This window comes from Hyperolius riggenbachi, chromosome 5, assembly GCF_040937935.1.
Source record: "Hyperolius riggenbachi isolate aHypRig1 chromosome 5, aHypRig1.pri, whole genome shotgun sequence".
NCBI lineage: Eukaryota > Metazoa > Chordata > Amphibia > Anura > Hyperoliidae > Hyperolius > Hyperolius riggenbachi.
The window spans coordinates 252,043,928-252,065,993 of NC_090650.1; the positions used below are offsets into that span (position 1 = coordinate 252,043,928).

Genomic DNA, 22,066 nt, shown 5'->3' on the forward strand with positions numbered 1-22,066 from the left:
AAAATAATAAATACAATGTATTTATTCTAAAAAACATGAACACAATCGCAGCATAAAGCGGTTTTGTGAGCGTTTAGCACTCTTCCTATAAATTCCATTATAGCAAAAACGCCCCAAAAATGGTGCAGGCACCGCTTTGTTGAACGCACATCGCACGAACCGCGCTGATATGAACCTTCTCATAGTGATTCATTGAACAAGCGTTTTGTGGACGATTTTAAAAATTGTCTGCGCTTGAAAAAAGGCAGAAAACGCCCCTAGTGTGAAAGAGCCCTGAGGGAGTGTACACTTTTCTTTCTCACCCTCCCAACTAACTGTTGCTTTTAACTGCTGCTTGCAAGCTCAAAGGTATTAAAAATGCACAACAAGTAAGAGGCAGGAAAGGTTGTTTAGACTAGATATAACATTCTTTGGTGAAACTACCAGGATTCCTTTGAACATGATCTTTTAAAAGATTAGAAATACAGAATTTAGTGGCACAGGAGGAGATCGACCTCTCATACAGCAATTTAAAGAGCATTTTAGTAATACTGTAATAAACTATTTGGATTTTAAACTGGCCACATGAAAATCAATGTTGTCATAGTTCTGTGACTGAGATCTCCCCATGTCTGTGTGGGTTTCTTCTGGGCACTCTGGTTTCCTCCTACATCCCAAAAAACATACACATACGTTAATTGGCTTACCCTAAAATTGACCCTAGACTACAATACATACACTACATGATAGATACATAGACATATGACTTTGGTAGGGATTAGATTGTGAGCCCCTCTGAGGGACAGTTTAGTGACGAAAAAATATACTCTGTACAGTGCTGCGGAAACTGTTGGCGCTATATAAATACGAAATAATATTAATAATAACAACAAAAATCAATGTGGCAGTCAATAAGATCCAAATAATTTACAGCTGATGCAGATTTGTTGTGTTAATTTCTTGCAAATACATGCATCTTGAAAATGGACAATCGTATACTGTTGTTTCAGCATTTGATTGGTCCATTTTCAAGCTGCATACATTTGCATGAAATCAACATACCTAGTAAACAGTAGTGATGGTCATGTCTAGGAGAACTCAAGGAGAGGCATGTGATCAGTCAGGTGATAGATATATAAGTCTCTCATTCACTAGTTATGATTATGTGCTAAAGCAGGATGTGATCACAACGTATTAGAGCTTTTCAAATCAATCAGCTGATCAAAACAAATCACATGCTTCTCCATTAGTTCTCCAAAAACATGTAGCATTAGTATGTCCATCAGCCTCAAGGGTCAGTGGTAATAGATAGCGGAGAGTCCTAGTGGGGCAGGAGGTCCATCAAGCCAACCAAGCATTTGTAAAGGGTTGAGTCTTGGCTGGGAATTGTATGCATTGTCTGTTCTCCTAGACATGACCATCACTAGTGAGCAGCACTGAGCATATAGTACAATAATCTCAACACATAAAACAAATGAATGGCACAACATAGTCCAGCTTATTGGTGCGTGAAGTTACATACACATTTCAGTAATAGCTCTTAGGCATACATGTAAACAGGGTGCTGCAGTAATTTCAAAGTGTCTGTTACTATGTGCCTATGCTCATTACCCAAAGAGATCTTTAGGAGACTTGAGTACAACTTACTAGTGCAGCATAAGGGAATTGACAACTGAATCTTTTCTTTACATCACATTTATGCTGGTGCCCGTTGGGCATGGTGTAGGTTAGAGGATAGAACGACGTGTGGGTACAGTGCATGTGATTACAGTGTGTTGAGTGTATTTGTTTTCAGAGCAGAGGTAAGCAGGGATGGTCGGAATTGCCAATTTCCGCTGAAAATCCGCATTCCGCCATTGACAATTGCCACTACCGATTCCACTTTCTGCTACCGATTTCCGCATTTCGATGCAGATTTTCGTGGTAATTTCCGTCGACTTTAACATCAATTTTCTCAAAATCTACAAGGTCTATTTGAAATAATTGTTCCCACTCTTCTGCTTAACATACCCTGAAATTCTGGTGTTTCTACCCATTGGAGTTTTGCTATTAGCCTCTAAAGTCGGCAGCATACAAGTTACAACATGTTGGTAATGCAGATTTTCTGCATCTTACATTAGTCAATAGCGGCCGACTTTGGAGGTAGAGATGTCCCGAACGGTTCCCGGCGAACTTCAGTGGTTTGCGTTCGCCTGCCAAAGGCGAACTTTCCCGGAAGTTCGATTCGCCCCATAATGCTCTATTGAACAAAACTTTGACCATCTACATCACAGTCAGCAGGCACATTGTTGCCAATCAGACTGCACTCACTCTTGGAGCCCCACCCCCCCTTATACAAGGCAAGGTCCTTGAGCCATTTGACTCACTCGTCTGCCTATACTAATTAGTTAAGGGACAGCTGCTACACACACTCTGCTAGGCAGAGTTTAATTAGCCTCTTGTAGGCTTCTCCTCCCCTTCCTCCCTCCACCCTTCTACCCTTCTACCTATTCCCTCCTACCGGAGGGTCTCATCTGCCAGGGAATTCCAGTATTTCAAAAGCCAGCTTACATACCGTGGCTGGGAATTGAACCCAGGTCTCAGTGTATGGTAGGTAGCTAACATATCTATTATACCACCAACACTACTAGCTGAAACTAGCCTAGACAATTAGACAAGACAAATTACATTTATATCACGCTTTTCTCCTGGCGGACTCAAAGCGCCAGAGCTGCAGCCACTAGGGCACACTCTATAGGCAGTAGCAGTGTTAGGAAGACTCCTACTGAATAGGTGCTGGCTTACTGAACAGACAGAGCCGAGATTCGAACCCTGGTCTCCTGTGTCAGAGGCAGAGCCCTTAACCATTACACCATCCAGCCACTGCTTAAGGATATGTAGCCAAGCATGGCCTTGCCTTTTGTGTTCAACTGTTGTCCAAAGAGAACCCCAGATAGCCAGGTAGATTCATCTCTCTCTCCCTCTCTCTCTCTTTCACCAACACTACATGCTGAAGCCAGCCTAGCATGTACCATTTATGCTCAATCCATTTATGCTCAAAAATACAATTCCGCGGAAAGCGGTGACCATCCCTACTAGAGAGAGAGAAAAAGAGAGAGAGACAGAGAGAGAGAGATGAATCTACCTGGCTATCTGGGGTTACAAAGGCTTACAATCTAGAGGGAGAGGTAAGGACACGAAAGGTAGGGGACCAGAGTTCAGCTGTGGGTTTAGAGCACTTGTGAAGGGTAATAGGCCAGAGTGAAAAGGTGAGTTTTGAGGGCCTTCTTGAAGATGTTGAAGGAGGGGGCTGCCCTAATGGGTGGAGGTAGGGAGTTCCATAGTGTTGGAGCAGCTCTTGAGAAGTCCTGGAGGCGTGCATGGGACTGGGTGATGCCAGGGCCGGTTAGGCGAAGTTCATTGGAAGAACGGAGTGAACGGCTAGGTGTGTACCTCTGAGTAAGATCCGAAATGTAGGTTGGACAGGTTTTGTGGACAGATTTGTAGGTCAGACACAGTATCTTGAATCTGATTCTGGACTGGATAGGAAGCCAGTGAAGGGATTCAAGGAGGGGATCCGCAGTGGATAATTCTGGCTGCCGCATTCATGATGGACTGCAGAGGGGCTGTTCGGGTCATAGGGAGACCAGACAGAAGGGCATTGCAGTAGTCGAGGCGGGAAATTATGAGGGCATGGATGAGGAGTTTGGTGGTGGCAGAGGTCAGGAAAGGGCGAATCTTAAAGATGTTACAAAGGTGGAAGTTGCTGGACTTTGTGAGGTTTTGGATGTGGGGAGTGAAGGAGAGTGCTGAGTCCAGGATGACACCCAGACAGCGGGCTTGAGAGGTAGGGCGATTGGTAGTGTGGTTAACCGTTTTGTCTAGATTTAGTTTCAGGAACCTAGCGGACATCCAGGAGGAGATGGCTGATAGACAGGAGGAGACCTTGTCCATGGTAGTGGTGGATATGTCAGGGGTGTGGAGGTAGATCTGGGTGTCATCTGCATACAGATGATAGTTAAAACCCATGGAGGAGATAACCTTGCCAATGGAGGATGAGTATAGGGTGAACAGTAGGGGGGCAAGGACCGAGTCTTGGGGGACTCCTACTGAGAGGTGGTTGGGGGTGGACGAGGACTCATTGAAGGCGGTCGTGAAGGAGCAGTTGGAGAGGTAGGATGAAAGCCAGGTCAGGCGAGATCGTGAATGCCCATGGACTGGAGGGACTGGAGGAGTAGGGGATGATCTACTGTGTCAAAAGCTGCTGAAAGGTCAAGGAGGAGGAGAATGTAGTATTTACCTTCAGCTTTAGCTAAGGCAAGGTCATTGACCACTTTGGTGAGAGCAGTTTCGGTTGAGTGGGCAGGCCGAAATCCAGATTGCAGTGGGTCTAGCAGTGAGTTGGCATTGAGGTACTGGGTCAGGCGTTTGTGAACCAGACGCTCAAGGAGTTTTGAGGCAAAGGGGAGGAGGGAGATCGGGCGGTAGTTGGAGGATAGCGAGGGGTCGAGGGAGGGTTTCTTGAGCAGGGGTAGTACAGTGGCCTGCTTGAAGTCTGAGGGGAAGGTGCCTGTGGATAGGGAGAGGTTGAACAGGGTAGTGAGGACTGGGGCCAATTCCGTGAAGTGAGGCTGGAGTAAATCAGAAGGGATGGGGTCAAGGGGGGAAGTAGTGGTATGGGAAGTCTGCAGCACATACAAGATAATTACACACGTGAGTGAATCCAGATGTCCGACGGGCGATTGTGACGTCACTACGCGTTTCAGTGTGTTGTATGCCTTGGTAAGGTGCATCGGTTGACCAGCAGCAAATCAAATACTAATGAGCCTCAGCAGAAACCTATGTGGCTTTCAGTTGGTAAGCTTACACACCAGCACCATCTAGTGTTGAGGTTAAATACATACATATGAAAACCTCTAAACCAAATCAAATGGTGCACGCAGTTCCATTGCTAAGAACCACTCCATTTTTAGAGATAAAGATAAAATGAAAAATAAATGCCAACTCATTAATAAAATAATGATGTAAAGAGCTTGATCTGGCCAAATATCTGAACAAACTCCTCCACAAACTGTGTAAAAAAGACCGATACACACTCTCTCTCTCTCTCTCTCTCTCTCTCTCTCTCTCTCTCGTTATGTTAAGTGTGATGTATGGTGACGTGTTGCTCTGTAAAATGCATGCATGCAGTCTTTTTTTCTTTGTGACCATAGACAAAGTGATATTAGGATATTATCTTACAAAAGTGAGTACACTTCTCACATTTTTGTAAATATTTTATAAATATCTTTTGGTGTGTGTGTGTGTGTATATATATATATATATATATATATATATATATATATATATATATATCATAATATAAATCTGAGTTTTGTGCTGTCACTAAGAGAAAACAACATTATACTGTAGAGTCTCGGTTATCGCCGGATAAGTGTTCTTTCTGGTTACTTGAGACTTGATGTTAGAAATAGGCCTAGCTAATACAGTACTATACCCCACTCTATATACAGTACATACCATAAACTTTGTGTTAAATGTTAAAATACTATTTGAAAGTATATTAACCTTGTGGGAGCCCTGGAACCCCGTCTTTAACTACAAAAAGCCTAAGAAGTTGGCCTTCTCCACTGTGAGTACCGCCTGCAACTTGTTCTGGTTGGTTGAGACTGCTGGTTAGTTGAGTTCCGGATAAATAGGACTCTACTGTATTGTGCTTCCTTTTGGCCCACCTTACCACAAGAGATGGATACATACTGTACTTCTACACAGTCAATCCAGATGTATCATTACTTATGGATTATTGGTTATTTTTTATTGAGAAATGATTATAGGATTATTAATAACTAACTTATTTACTTGCTGTTTTAGCTGGAACAAGAGATGACCTATGAGAACTACGTCAACTGGAGCAACCCCAGCATGATGGCCAACAGCAAAGTGAAATTGTGCTTGCCCAAGTTCAAAATTGAAAGCTGCTTTAACTTGAAAGAAACTCTGAATAGCTTGGGGATGAAGGATGCTTTTGATGAAGCAGCGGCTGATTTCTCTGGCATGTCCGATAGTAAAGGCTTATGCATATCTCAGGCAATATACAAGGCTGCCATTGAGATAAACGAGGATGGTAGTGAAACAGCAGATGTGTCAAAGGAGAGATACCTGATGCCCAAAACTGAATTTAATGCTGATCATCCCTTTTATTTTATTGTAAGACACAACAAAACCCAGAGTATTATTTTGTGTGGCAGATATTGCGGCCCTAGCTAGGACTCCATCGTACTAATCAATCTTTTTTAAAGCAGAAGTGCACCAAAAGTTGGATTAACCATTTATATTGCTATTATTAAGATTATTATTATTATTACACATAGTGCTGATCTTTTCCAGAGCACTTTACAGAGTACATTCTACAGATTTATGTCACTAACTGTCCCTCGGGGGCTCAAAATGTAATGTCACTACCATAGTTATATTGGCCATTTTATTTTAGGTGAAAAACAGCCCACCAGTATGATTTGGGAATGGGAGAGGACACAGTGACTGGAAGAAACCCATGTAGACATGGGGAGAACAAAAAACTTCATGCAGATGTTGTCCTGTCTGGGCATCAGCCCCGGGACTCTATTGCCATAGATGAGATTGCTAGCCATTTAGCCAGTGTGCTGCCCAATTTGTCATTATGTGCAGATTCTGATACTTTATTTACAGTTCTTTAAATTATATCTCTGGGGGGAAAAAATAAAATCCTTAAGCAGGCAGTACGTTTACACTTAATATAAATAGTACATGAGATAGTCTTAGCAGTCCAGTAACAGAAGAGGAAAATCAGCTCACCTCTGGTTTGCTGCCTATGTGATTTGCAAGTCAACTGACAATGCAGCAACTTTCAGTCACTGGCCAGCATTGGAAAGAGGAGAAGGGGACATCAAATCCAAATTCAAAAGGAATAAAACCTCTCATCTGCTCTCCGGTATAATGTATACTGAAGGAATTCAGCACAGAGCAGAGGAGAAGAACAGCTTTAAGAGATAGAGAGCCCACTCTTCATTCTTTATATACACTGTAAAGTCTTTGTATGTGATTTGGGTGTTGTTCCCAAAATTTTGAGCAGGAGTGGGGTGTATTTTCTCCACCTATAACTATAAGATACCAGACAAGGAACAGTAGAAGGATGCAAGTGACACCCTTCACAAGGCTGCATCTTTCAATCAACAACAAAGAAATTGCCAAGAATTATTTAGACTTCTATTTTTGTAAACAATTATTACATTTCTTTACCATATTGGCGTAGCAACACCTGGGGTCATTTGATGCCCAGAGTTCCGATTCAGGATTTCAGTTGAGAATCCTTATCTACATTTGGAGCAGCTATGACTCACAGAGCTGAGCATGGACTACTGCTTGCTTAGGTGTTCTTTCCATTTAATCATATGCCCTATGCCCCTAAGTGTAGGTGTTAATGCAATCCATTTTGTACAGTGTTCTGCTTGAATGTATTTAACCATCAAATTACAGACCTACGCTTTAGATAATAAAAAAATCAAACTGTACACAAAACTTAAGTTTTATTTTAGTGCGTTCTTTCTCTATAAAACTCAAAGGGGCCATGAAGTAGCATGATGATATAAATATGTGTATACACTCCCAACCCTATAGCCCTATGTAGAACTAGGCTGTGTTCCTTTTCTCACTGTAAGGGTAAATAATACAGGACTGTAAATGATAGTTGTCATGATGTCAGATGTTTCTCTGCAGTCGGACTGTAGTGAGCTAATTAGAAGTCATGCAGCACCTGTGTGGGTGGGTGCTGGGAGCAGGTAACAACTACAGTAGTTTAAGATTGGGGGTGGGGGTTGGTCTATCACTAATGTGTCTTTTACTGGGGCTCTAATACTGAAGGTTCTCTCACTAATATTTCATGCATGATATGGGACTTTATGTGGCATAAATACAAAATAAATGCACATATTTATTAAAATAGACTACACCAGTAAAATTGGCCGTAGGCGCTATTTATTGCGGTTTTAGTAAAGTTGTTAATATATGTTTATTAACTTGAATACATTGAAAATAACTTTATTCAACAAATATCGTTAAATATAAACGTATTCATCAACCATAAAACCATCTTAACCACTTCCCCACCCCTGTAAAGTATATCTTCACCCCTTTAAACTTTATTTCCTGCCCGGAATGTAGATATAGGCACCTCCGCCACCACCGCCGCAGTCTGTGCTACCGCTCGCTTGTGCACGTGCTCCCGCGCTCGTTCACATCGCCACGCGCTTGTCCGGGCATCAATGAATGGGAACACAATTTTACAATAAACAGTGCTAAGTATAAGTTAAACCCACAAATTGTATTTGCTTAACCATCCTGATTATTACAACATTTAGATTATCTTCCTAGCACAATGTATGGTGACAATATTGGATTTGGAAATAAAGTTGTTTTTTTGATGATTATGAGATCTTATTTGCAAAAATAATAGTAATATACCCTCATGGCATACATATTTAAAAAGCCAAGTTCCTAAGGTAACAATACATGTTTTTTCTCTTATATTCTGTCACTTTATTTTCATTTTACAAGTCTTTTATTTTGGTACAGACTATGCGAAAATTTAATTGTTTTTGTTTCAGTTTGTGAATAAAAAGAATACACCAGTAGATAAATGAAGGAGGCACTCCAATGGCGAATAAACTTGCGTTTATAGATCAAGTAGCAAAACACGACATGTTTCGGGGCGGACCCCTTTCTCAAGTGTACATGCAACCACGTGAACACACAACATACTTATGCACAGCAGTGCACCACACCCTTCATGGAAGACCCGCCCCCTTTGGTCAGCTGACCAAATGATATCAAAAGTCCAGGTTAACCCTTTCAGGGTAAGTCCATAGTCCAATCTTGATGGGCACTACACCTCAAGTGTCTACCCAAGGAACCACTTGAGATACATAAGTGTAAGCAAACATACAGTATCAATACATATATTAAGCCAACTCTGCATAGACTCACTGCCCCAGGGATGCGAATGTTCCCTCTCTCCACCACCCACTAAAGCGATGATAAGTCATCATGACCTGGAAGAGAAAACACAACAGGGCAATAATTACAAAAAGCATTTCATACTGAACATTTCGTTCAAACCTCTCGGCGCGATGGAATCCAATTTTCTCATCCATCGTGCCTCTTTCTGCAACAGCAACCTGTCCCTATCTCCTGCCCTTTTAGGTGGTGGCACATGATCTAAGACCATCCATTTAAGCTGTGACACTCCATGTCCACGGTCAAAAAAATGTTTGACCACCGGAGTGTGACTGCTCAGTACGGATGGCTTAAATCCACGGATCGAGCCCCTATGTTCCTGCACTCTTGTTTTGACATTTCTAGTAGTTTTGCCAATATACAGGAGCCCACAAGGACATTTCAGTGCGTAAACCACAAAAGTGCTATCACAAGTGTGCATAGATTTTATCCCAATTTTTTTACCAGTATGCGGATGGCACACATATTCCCCCTTAACCACTTGAGGACTGCAGGGCTAAACCCCCCTAGTGACCAGGCCATTTTTAGCAAAATTGGCCACTGCAGCTTTAAGGCCAAGCTGCAGGGCCGCACAACTCAGCACACAAGTGATTTCCCCCCCCCCCTTTTCTCCCCACCAACAGAGCTCTCTGTTGGTGGGATCTGATCGCTCCCCCCATGTTTATTTTTCCTTAAATAAATATTATTGTTTTGTTTTTTTTTCTAAAAACCCCTGTTTCTTTAAATGTATTCCCTCCCTCCCTCCCTCCCTCCCCACAGCCGGCCAATTATGGCGATTGGCTGTCATAGGCTTTTGCCTATGAGAGCCGATCGCTCTCTTGTCCCCCATGGGGACAGCCGTGTCACACGGCTGTCCCCAGTGCAGCGCTGCTGCTCATCGCAGCGCTGCACCAAGTAAATAGACGGCGTGATCGCCGTCTAACAGTCTCCCGAGCGGCAATAGCCGCTCGGAGACTGAAGGCGGGGCGGGGCTCCGCCCTCCGTGCATGAGATGCGCGCGCACCATGCGCACGATCTCATGCAAAATAGAGCCCCAGGACTTTACGCCAATTGGCGTTAGGCGGTCCTGGGGCTGCCGCCGCGGCCACGCCTACTGGCGTGACGCGGGCGGCAGAAGGTTAATAATTGAGTTGCAACAATTGCAGTTCATACACGGGAATGTTCCTCTTTTCCTGGTGAGTTTACTCATCTCAACACATCTTTGTGATAGGTCCACCTTGCTGAACCAATTCCTGACAGTTCTACCCTTTTTAAATGAAAAGAGCGGAGGCTCTTTGAAGATCTCCCCATACACTGGATCTTGCTGCAAAACTGGCCAATACCGATTCACCACCTGTCTTACCAAGCCTGACTGTTTACAGTAGGTCTGTACAAAAGGGATACAGCCAGCCACCCGATCCTGTCTAGGTCTGTTCTCCAACAAGGACTCTCTTTAACTCCTCCACCTCACTCTTCACCTTATCGAGCATTGTGCGATCATACCCTTTAGAGGCAAATTTACTAACAAGTCTATCTGCTGCAACCTGGTATCCTTCCTCAGTGGATGCAATCCTCCTGGCTCTTAAAAATTGACCTTTAGGGATTGCTCTGATCACATTCCTATTATGGAAACTATCTACTCTCAGCAGATTATTCCGACCCATTGGCTTGGTAAATAGGTCAGTACGCAATTCCCCCTCTGTCACTGTGATCAATACATCCAAATATTGAATCCCACTGTCAGAGGCTTCCATTGTGAACTTGATAGTAGGGTGGGCCTGATTGGCTTCATCCACCATCGACCTAAGCTCATCTACCTGGCCCTGCCACAAAATGAGGATGTCATCCACAAATCTGAAATACCCAATGATATTGTGACAATATTTCTCATTCTTAGTAAACAAACTCCGCTCAAGTTTATACATGAATAAATTAGAAAATGACGGGGCTACAGGGGACCACATACTTGTCCCTTGTCTCTGCAAATAATAATCGTTCTCAAATCTAAAATAGTTGTTCACTAATACCATTTGTAAACAATCAAGCACAAAGTAAATCAAACGATTATCCATAGATGTTCCTAGCAGGAACTCTTCCGTGTACCTCATCCCCTCTTCATGAGGGATAGACGTAAACAAACTTTGTACATCAAGGGTAGCCAATGTTAGCCCCACTTTATCTACACACAGCCCGTTCAATATTTGTAGCAGATCTGTTGTGTCTTTCAAACACGTTGGTATAGCCTTAACCAGATCCTGTAAGTACACATCCACAAACTTTGACATAGGATACAGAACTGACCCAACTGCAGACACTATTGGGCGACCTGGAGGTTGAGTGAGATTTTTATGAATCTTAGGTAACAGATAGAGCAACGGTACCTGTGGGTGTTCAACCTCCAGGTAATCTGCTGTTCACTTTGTAATCAGCCCCAACAACAGGGCCTCTTGTACCAAGTGATTCACTTTCTATTTTATCACCCAAGTGGGGTCACTTCTACATTTCTCATAGTGTCCTGGGATCTGTAACGGTCTATACGCTTCTTGGACGTATTGCTCTTTATCTAGGATCACTGTGGCAACCCCCCTTATCTGCCTTGATGATTATAATAGACTCATTATTTTGTAAAGCCTTCAGAGCCTGTTTCTCCTTTAAAGGCAGATTGTCTCTAACTTTATGGTTCTGCCCTTCCCACAACCTCTGTACTTTAGTATAAACCAAGTTCTTAAAGCTCTGCAAGGTGGGTGTCACCAGGTCAGGCATCCATGTGCTCTTTTTCCTCAGTGGGGCTCTCTCTGTACAGCCAGTGGAATCTTTAAAGCACATTTTGAGCTGTAAACTCCTCACAAACCTGTGAAATTCTATCTCCCAATCGAAAAAGTCAAACTCAAACACAGGAATAAACCCTAGGCCTCTATCCAATACACTCTGTTCAGCCTCAGTCAGTGTATAAGTTGAAATATTCACCAAAAGGGTGCTTACCTCTGAACCCTGTCCCTCTGTGGATACTGGTCTCGGGGGAGGGGGGCTCTGGGATTGCGGCGAGGCTTCGTATAGTCTGCTCCTCTGCCTTCCCCTCCTTTGCCGCCTGTATCGGGTGGGTTGCGGGCTTCCTGAAAATCCGATTGGGAGTTTGATACTTCAGACGCTGAACCACTGGTGTAGCCCCCTGTACTTTCTCCGCTACCTCCTGCTGCCGGAATACTTTTCCTGCGCTGCTGTTTAGGTTTGTGCGGCCTCGGTTTCCCCGCTCTGTTGCTGTCAGAAGGCCCCGCTCTGCCACTTCCGGTTTCCCTGTTCACGTCACTTCCGGGTGCGTCACCAGGCACTGGGCTCTGCCGGGGACGCTGATTCGGGCTACGACGTTCCTTCTTCCAACTGTAGACTCGGTTCAGCCAATAATCCTCCGCGTCCCTTGCAATCTTCCCCTGCTTTCTCTGCAGGATTACTCAATGGGCCTCCTCGATCTTCCCCGCCTGCTCCTCAAACAAAGCTTCACACTCCTCCTCCGGCAAGGCAGTTCTGATCTTATCTTCCAGGTCAGAAATCAACTTTTTTCTCGCTGTGATTTTCACCTGTAATTTTTCCACCGTAAGTAACATAACATCCAAGCTTCCTTTATTCAATATTTCAAAAAAGCGTGTGGTAAAGATAAGGTCATCATTTAACAGGGTAGATCTCAAGCTGATCCGGTATCCTCTCGGAATCCGCTTTTTCTTTATATATTCTGCCAAAAATGATTGATGTAATGAGTAACTTAACACTAGCTTTTTCAACTCAAATAATTCCTTCTGGGCTCCCACTTCCAAGGCCCCTGTCACGGTTTCAAATGGTTCATATTCCACTTGACTCAAAATCCGAGAAACATCCTCATCGTTATAGGCAAAGGTCACAGCAAAGTTCACTGGCTCATCTGTCTGTATATCCATAATGTTGACTCCAGATGCTGTGTCGTCATCCATTAGGACAAACAGCTCACGCTCAGCTGGTGATCAAACACTCGCCTGGTCCGCCCCGACACATGTCGTGTTTTGCTACTTGATCTATAAACGCAAGTTTATTCGCCATTGGAGTGCCTCCTTCATTTATCTACTGGTGTATGATTGTTGTGGAGTGGTGACCCACGGAGGGATTGAGCACCGGCGGACCAGGCGAAGTGACCTGGTGGAGGGCTTCACTCAGCTTCTTTACCTTTGAGAGACTAAAAAGAATACACAAGACATGGGCCTCAACCCTAAAACTCTCTAAACTCTATTCTACAACTTATCAGGGTTAAAATGTTACCACATATGTCTCTTGTAGTTTTGCTAAGATTTCCCAAGTTTGATCATAATTTTGAAAATTACTTTTTTTATGTTGGATTGAGTTTGTCCCTACCCATTTTTTATGTAATGTGGTTCCAAGCTTCAAGACACACCAAAATGTATTCTACAACTTTTCACGGTTAAAATGATACCACATGTGCCTCATTTAGTAACTGTAATAGAACGCGGAAAAGCCGCCGCATGTAGTGACAGCAAGGCGGCTGATTCCGCGTCCAGCGCGGCAGTTTGCGCGCAGCAGCGTGCGTCTGGTGTGGCTGGGTCTGTTAGTTCACACAGATTGAGGAATACACGCGCGCGCGCTGAGAGGCAGAACATTTATGACAACCAAGGGGGGATCAGCTGACCAGGTTGGTCAGCTGACCTCAGAGCAAGTGACTATTGGTTGATCACTGATGGGTAGCGCCGGAGAGCGCCGCTCTATGTATAGTTACTGCTGGTCAGTCTCAGGTTGTCTGCCGTTGCGAACACTTACGTGAAAGCACTCAGACCTTAGTCAGATCCTACAGTGTGTTAGAACCAGGAGGACCTGGGAATTCACACTGAGCCAGATTACTTCTGTGTATAATTCTGTTATACTTCAGACTAGTTCCAGGGTGTCGAGACCACGGACCTCACACCCAAGATTAGGGACTTTGTGTTATCATTCTGTTATCCTCCAGACTAGTTCCAGGGTGTTGAGACCACGGACCTCACACCCAAGATTAGGGACTCTGTGTTATTATTGTGTTATACTCCAGACTAGTTCCAGGGTGTCGAGACCACGGACCTCACACCCAAGACTAGGGATACTGTGTTCCATCATATTATACTCCAGACTAGTTCCAGGGTGTTGAGATTACGGACCTCACACCCAAGACTAGGCATTGTTTTTATATCTGTTATGACCTATTGCATTTCTGACTATCCTTCTGCTTTCTGATTCGGTACCTACGCATATCTGATTATCTGTTGCCAACCCTGCCTGCCTTTGGATACCGAATCAGCCTTCAGTCTCTGTACCTTGTCTGTCCGTGTGTTGCCGACCTGGCTTGCCCGACCTTGAGAGCTATCTCTCTCCATTAAGAGATAGTCTCCAGACCTGCTAGTGACATCCACCTTTCAGGTGTCACTCACTCACAGGTCCTTCCTACTTCAGCCTGGGGCTCCACCCCTTTGGAGGTCTCAGGCTGCTGGAAAGTTTTTGCACTTCCCAGAGGGCGGTATCGATCATACTATATAGGTGTCCAGAGGTTAGTTATACTTGGATTATCGGTGATTCTGCAGATCAACAATAATCAGGTATATATCTGTATTCTTGGTGATACTGCAGATCATCAATAATCAGATTCTCTCTGTGTGCTGACACAGATCGTTACAGTAACAAACTGGTAGTGCACTCTACACAAATACACTGGACAAATATATTCGTACAGTTAGGCTTAAAGGAATACTATCGATCTATGCATTTATTTTTAAATGCTGTATGTTGCAGCACACATTAGGACAAGTACTAGGAGCAATTTGATTCCTCACACAGCTGTTCCTCTTAGCTGTAAAATCCTCTGTCAGTTTTGGATACAAAATGTATCTAAATACTGACGGCTCCCAGAGGGATAGACCATGTCTCGGCACAGGGGAGTTGCTATCAACTCCTCAGTTTATAGTTTAACCACTTCCCAACTGAGGGGTTTTACCCCTTGACCACCAGAGCAATTTTCACCTTTCAGCGCTCCTTCCATTCATTCGTCTACAACTTTATTATTACTTATCGCAATGAAATGAACTAGATCTTGATTTTTTTCACCACTAATTAGGCTTTCTTTAGGTGGGACATTATGCCAAGAATTATGTTATTCTAAATGTGTTTTAACCATTTAATGACACCCTAACGTATTAAAACGTCATGCTTTACCCAATTAACAGCAACATGACGTTTTAATACGTCGCGCGTTCCCGCCGCCGCTACCGCCGTGTGTGCGCCGCTACCGCCGCCAATTCCGCCGGGATCCCGTGCTGAGTGATTGGGGAAGAGGACCGATCAGTCCTCTACCCAATCGCAGTGCCTGGAGTGAATGGACGTGACCGCGAACAGCAGCTACGTCCATTCACAAAAACAGGAAATTGTACCTGTTCAATAAAGTGTAAAAAAAAAAAAAGTGATCACTTCCTATAACGAAGTGTTCACTAGCGGCATCTTGTGGCCAAAAAGTATACTACACATACAAAATACAGACATACACAATTACATACACATCATTAAAAAAAATTACACTTACAACCCTCCCACCCAAAAAAAAAAAACCACTTGTAAAAAAAATTCAGCTTAAAATAAATAAATAAATAGTTTCCTTATGGACTCAGCTTTTTTTAATCTATATTTTATGGGGGAAAATTTATTTTAATTTATTACATTGGGGCTGGTAATTATGGCCAGAACAAAAAAAAAACAAAAACAGAAAAATAACACCTATATTTCAAAATAATATATTGTCGCCATACATTGTGATAGGGACATAATTTAAATGGTTTAATAATCGGGACAACTGGGTAAATAATATGTGCTTGTTTTATCCACAGGAGAATGTTTAATTTTAAAACTATAATGGCTAAAACCTGAGAAATAATGATTTTTTTCTTTTTTTTGTTTTTTTCTCATTAAAACACATTTAGAATAAAAATATTCTTAGCAAAATGTACTACTCACAGAAAGCCTAATTGGTGGCGAAAAAAACGAGGTATAGATCATTTTCTTGTGATAAGTAGTAATAAAGTTATTAGGGAATAAAAGGGAGGAGCACTGACAAGTGAAAATTGCTCTGGTCCGTGAACTGGGGGTGAACTGGTTAATGGGAAAATAGGAAAAAATGTGGGAAAAAATTATTATTTTTCAGTTTTCGGCCTTTATAGTTTTTAAATAATGCATGCTACTGTAATTAAAACCCATGAAATGTATTTGCCCATTTGTCCCGGTTATAAAACCATTTTAATGATGTCCCTATCACAATGTTTGGCGCCAATATTTTAATTGGAAAGAAATGTGCATTTTTTTTCAGTTTTGCGTCCATCCCTAATTACAAGCCCATAGTTTATAAAGTAACAGTGTTATACCCACTTGACATAAATATTTAAAAAGTTCAGTCCCTAAGGTAACTATTTATGTATTTTTTTTAATTGTAATTTTTTTTTAATTACAAAAAAATAATAATTGGGGAGTGTGGGAGGTAAGGAGTTAATTTTTTGTGTAAAACTAATTTATTTGTATGTGAAAAATGCTTTAGGGTGTAGTTTTACTATTTGGCCACAAGATGGCAACAGTAACTTTTTGTTTAATGCAACCTGCAAGCGTCCTTCCGGACGCTTGCAGGAAGTAATAGGAGGCTGAGAAAGGTTGTTTTTTTTTCACAATGATCACGCTGCTTATCGGAGAAGCAGCGGATCATTGCGGGGCTTAGATCAACGAACGGGAATGGATCTTCCCGTTCATCGATCTCCGGGCGAGCGGCCGGCAGCGTGTTTACGAGCGGAGTGCGCGCTAGAGCGAGAGGGAGTGCAGGCAGCGGCGGGAGCGCGGAAAGTACGGATTTCTCCGTCCCTGGTGGTGAAAAGATGGAAAAAGGGATGGAGAAATTCGTACGCGTGGGGGTAAAGTGGTTAATTATCACCTTGCTGAAAGAATCTTGTTGATATGGTGGTAAGGGGTTAAAGATTCTAGCAAATGTGTGTTTATTATCTTTGCTTCTCTTGACTGATAAAGATACTAATAATGCTAATTGTAAACAGTGGTCTGCCCCTCTCAGCATCTTGTAAAGTGGATGCAGCCTGGAGTGAATCATCACACGCATGCAGCCAGGCTGTGTAAACACAGACTAGTGTTATAGTTAGTTATATTCCAGCAATATTACAGCTCATTTAGTTACCTGTTACCACCTCAGATCAGCCTATTTCTCCTCATGTCTCCTGCATGCTGTGAGTGACACAGTGAAATATATTTGTGAGCTGTGTGAGAAATGAATTTTTAAGCAGAAATAGAGGGAGAGAGACTTGGGTGAATAAATAAAGTGCCCCTAGCACTAGTGGTAATGTGTACACTAATATAGAGTATTAAAAAAAAAAAGTTGTTTCGATCGATAGTATTCCTTTAAGTGGTTAACCATTTCCCTCCCACACTCTCCCTAAGGTACACAAACATTTTTTTTTTATAATTAAAAAAAATTGACAATAAAAAATACATAAATAGTTAACTTAGGGACTGAACTTTTTAAATATGTATGTCAAGAGGCTATATTACTGTCACCTTATAAATTATGGGCTTGTAAATAGAAATGGATGCAAAACTGAATAAATGCACATTTATTTCCAAATAAAATATTGTCGCCAGACATTGTGATAGGGACATAATTTAAATGGTCTAATAACCAGGACAAATGGGCAAATAAATTAAGTGGATTTTAATTACAGTAGCATGCATTATTTAAAAACTATAATGGCCGAAAACTAAAAAAATAATGATTTTTCTTCCAATTTTGTTCTTATTTTCCTGTTAAAAAACATTTAAAATAAACTAATTCTTAGCATAATGTACCACCCAAAGAAAGCCTAATTGGTGGCAAAAAAACAAGATATACTTCATTTCATTGTGATAAGCAGGGATAAAATTATTGGTGAATGAATGGAAGGAGCGCTGAAAGGTGAAAATTGTTCTTGTGCTCAAGGGGTAAAACCCCTCTGATATGAAGTGGTTAATATCAACTCAAGAATAATCAGCTTCAGTTCATACAACTTAGCTCGCCCACCCTCGTGGGCAACTTTTACCGTGTAACGATTTGTGTCAGCAAATAACAGAATTCTGATTATAGGTGATCTGCAGTATCACCTATAATGCAGATGTATACCTGATTATATGGTGATCTGCAGAATCACCTATAATACTGGTATATCAGAAGCTGTGGTGACAACAAATATATAGTGATTTGGTGCAACAGTAGTACTGCTAGGTTTAACAATACCTCACCAGAGGACCTGGTGGGTACTAACAGTACAGCGCCCCTCACCAGAGTCAAGGGCCCTCTGGTGAGAGTAGAGAGGTCAGACAGGTCAGGTTTGGCAACAGACAGACAGATGCAGTACAAAATCGGAAGGCAGAGACTGAAAGGTATAAACAGGCAGAGTCAGCAGCAAGATCAGATGGGCAAAGGTACAGAATCGCTGAGCAGAAGAATAGTCAGAACGAGCCAGAGTCATGCACAAATAATACACAGTAGTATAATGATTAGAGCTATCAAACAATTCCTATTTTGTGTGAAATCCCCGGTTTCCTCCCGGATCAAAGCACACCGGAACTATCTAAGGGTCTGAGCGCTAACACGAAGTATTCGCAACAGCAGACAAGTTGCAAGTGATTCAGCTAGGCTTTTGAAGCAGAGGAGACCCATCAGGCACGCCCCCTCCTATCAGCCAATGAGGAGCGTCGAGCGTCTCCTCTGACGTCTGCCGACCGGCTGGTCAGCTGACGCGCCTCCTCCCCGCATAAAGGTCCTGTCTATGTGTGCGCGCACACGACAAAGCAACCCTATGTGCAATAGACAGACCCGTCCTCGGCGTGCTAGACGCCTGAGACACGGATACAACGCTAGACAGGGAGCTGGAGGCAGCCGCGGAGGTAGCGCTATTCACCGCGGCTGCCTCTCCAACATTTGTTACATACCGCCAATAAAGGCAAGAGCTTCAGCCAGTCCGAGAAAATAGAAAACAAAAACAAAAAAGGAAACGGAGGGTGGGAGGGGGATCGCAGCTTGTTCTGACAGACAGTGACAGAGAATTACAGCATCACCAGAGTTGTGAGAGGGGACCAAAGTTCACTGGCTGACGATAATCCCGCACCCTCTGACAGCTGCCAATCACAATCGAGAGAATTTTCACCTCCACATAATAATGGCAACTTCAGAAACCATCCCAGAGACAGCCACCTGAAAAAGAGGGAGTGAAAAGCAGTACCACAGGCCTCACACAAACAGAGAGATTACACTCAATAAAGCATATCAGTAAAACCTTATATATGGATTTTGTATTTCCACCAAGTCCCAAGAGGCCCTCACTCAATTGTTATCACTCAGGCCTTACAGAAACTCTGTTGCTAAGAGGTCTTTTGTCACAGAGGCTCTGCACTAAACAGGACTGTCACAGGACTTTACCAGTAGTGGGTGCTTTGTCTGCGAGGCATCTGTCTCAGGGGCTCTGTCGCTATGGGGTCTATCACAAGGTCTCTGTTACAATGGGTTTGTTACAAGGAGCTTTGCAGCTAAGGGATCTGTCACAAATGGGTTTGTCACTAAGGGGATCTGTCTGTAAGGGGTCTGTCACAGGGAGATATGTCATGAAGAGGCCTGTGACAGGAAGGTTTGTCACTATGAAGTTTGCCACTGCTTGTCTATCACAAGAAACTACCTACCATTACCGACCTCTCATTGGTATTATTTTTATATGATTCGTATATGCATTAAAAAAGGACGATGAAAAAAGTCCCGTAGGTGCTCATTTTCCCTGATATGATGGTGGCAATCCTGAGGATCTTTTGCTCAAGAAGAGGAAGGAACCTGGATAACCTGGTATTACACTAAGAAACTGGGAATGTTGATCCCTTTGGTCTAAACAGGCATTATGAAATTAATGGACTTCAATTCATTGCAGTTTCATTAATCCTGTATTCAGAAGAATTTTTGCACAAAGATATTTAGAGGCAGGGCGTAAGTAGACTTAAAGCGGACCCAAACCAAACATTTTTTTTAATTCAAAATATTTAGTTGCACCACTCTGACACATACAAAGATAAATAAACACTCCTTCAAGCCTATGAGCATTTCAGTGCATGCTTTTCACCCTCCTCTTTTCATAACTAGGGTTATACAGGTGGCAGCCATTAGCAATTCCTCCTTTGCTGGACACCATCTACTCCACCAGTTTGTCGGATTATTTCCCCACAAAATGAAAGGAAGGGAAGGGTTTCTCCAATAAATGTAAAATATTTTATATTTGTCATCATGCAGCTGAAAAAAGGCTGCTATTTATTATTATAATTTAGAAAATAGATTTTATTTCTGAAATCTTGTATTTTTAATTTGGGTCCACTTTAATAAGCCCCCCCTTCAAAAATGATTGCATGGGGTCTCCTTGGTCCCCGAACTCTATGTGGGTTACGTGATCGGAAGCCAGTGAATGGCAGCAGAGAGTATTCTACTGTGAAGAAGCCTCTGAATGCAGGAAAACATTACACATGCTCCTGCACACCATTTTGTGAGTGAATGGGGAGGTTTCTTTGGTAATTGGCGGCACTTCCGGTTGGGTAAAGGGAGGTTCAGGGGCCCCCAAAGCCTCTGGGCCCCCCTGCAGTGGCAGGTGTCGCAGGAGTGATTGCTACGCCCATGCTAAGAGGATTGTACATGTAATGGACTAAGTGTGTTAAACATCTCTCTGCTGAACTCCTATTTGCACTGATGCTATGGTTTCGTGAGCACAGATACGATACTAATTTAACAGGCCCATGTAAGCCATCCTCCGGAGCAGTTCAGGCTATGGCAGTACATCTTGAGGAAGCCCATGGAAGGTGGGTGAAATGCATACCGTACATTCAAAAAAGGCACCTGCAAATTTGGGCGCCGATTAATGCTTTAAGTAGATAGAATATTCTATTATCATTTTACCTAATCTACCCCTGACACTAACTCTTCCCCCTACCTACTCCCTATGTCCCTGTGTAACATTGTTTGATGTTGTAATGTCTCCCCTATCACTTGTGCAGCACTGCATAATATGTTATCGCTTTATAAATAAAGTTTAATAATAATACTCCTAACACTAACCTACCCCCACCCCTATGAAATTTAACTGTATATAATGCAGCTGCATTTATTCATCCCTGCAGGAGAATGTACTTTTCCAAAGTCCACTGGAAATTTCCAAAGGCTTTTACGATTAATTCCTAAAGCAAAGGCTTTAGGATTAACAGTGACTGGTGCAATTGTTTTCTACTGATAATTTACAAGAATAATTGTTTTCTACTAATAATTTAAATTACCTTATAAAAATATGATTATACTAGCTGATTGCCCGCCGTTGCCCTGGTATGTATTTGGCTGGTGTCAGCGCCATCCACTTTTTCTAATCCTAACACACAATTACTTAATGACGAAGTTTGTGAGCTTTGTAGTCTTTGGCATCAATTTGCATTGAAATTAAAAAATCTGATGGGTTGTTTGTGGCTCCACTTCCTTTTCTGAATTTGAACCCCATTCACCCAATGACCAACTGTAGCAGGATTGAGGCCTGTGCAATTAACAGTGCAAGAATGGTAGCAATTAAATATTCACTTGAAAAGCAATAGGTGAAGCATTATACACTTTTGTAGGCTCCACCCACTTTCTGCATATTAATCCCATTCACTGAGTGACCAACTGTGCAAAGTTTAAGAACCCTCCCATTAACAGTGTAAGAATGGCTGCAGTTTACATTTTCCCAGTGAAATTTGTATTTGTCTCTACCCACTGATGAACCGGCGTTGCCCGGGTATGTATTTGACTTGTGTTGGTTCCGCCCACTTCTTCTAACCCTAACGCACAAACACTCAGTGACCAAGTTTGTGAGCTTTGGGGTCTTTAGCATCAGTAATTTGTATATTCCCCTAGAAATTAAACAAATCAGATTGGCTGTTTGTGGCTCTGCCCCTCTCCAGCATTTGAACCCCAGTCACCCAATGACCAACTGTAGCAGGTTTGAGGCAT

General features: G+C 42.6%; 1 protein-coding gene across 1 annotated transcript in view; it reads left to right on the forward strand.

Annotated features, from left to right (window-relative positions):
• SERPINB5 (serpin family B member 5) overlaps positions 1 to 8,420 on the forward strand; it is a 44,426-nt gene extending 36,006 nt beyond the window's left edge. Inside the window, exon 7 of the mRNA XM_068236788.1 lies at positions 5,830 to 8,420. Within this exon, the coding sequence (XP_068092889.1) occupies positions 5,830 to 6,225 (396 nt within the window). The 3' untranslated portion in view covers positions 6,226 to 8,420. The remainder of the gene's footprint in view (positions 1 to 5,829) is intronic.
• The last annotated feature ends 13,646 nt before the right edge of the window (positions 8,421 to 22,066 follow it).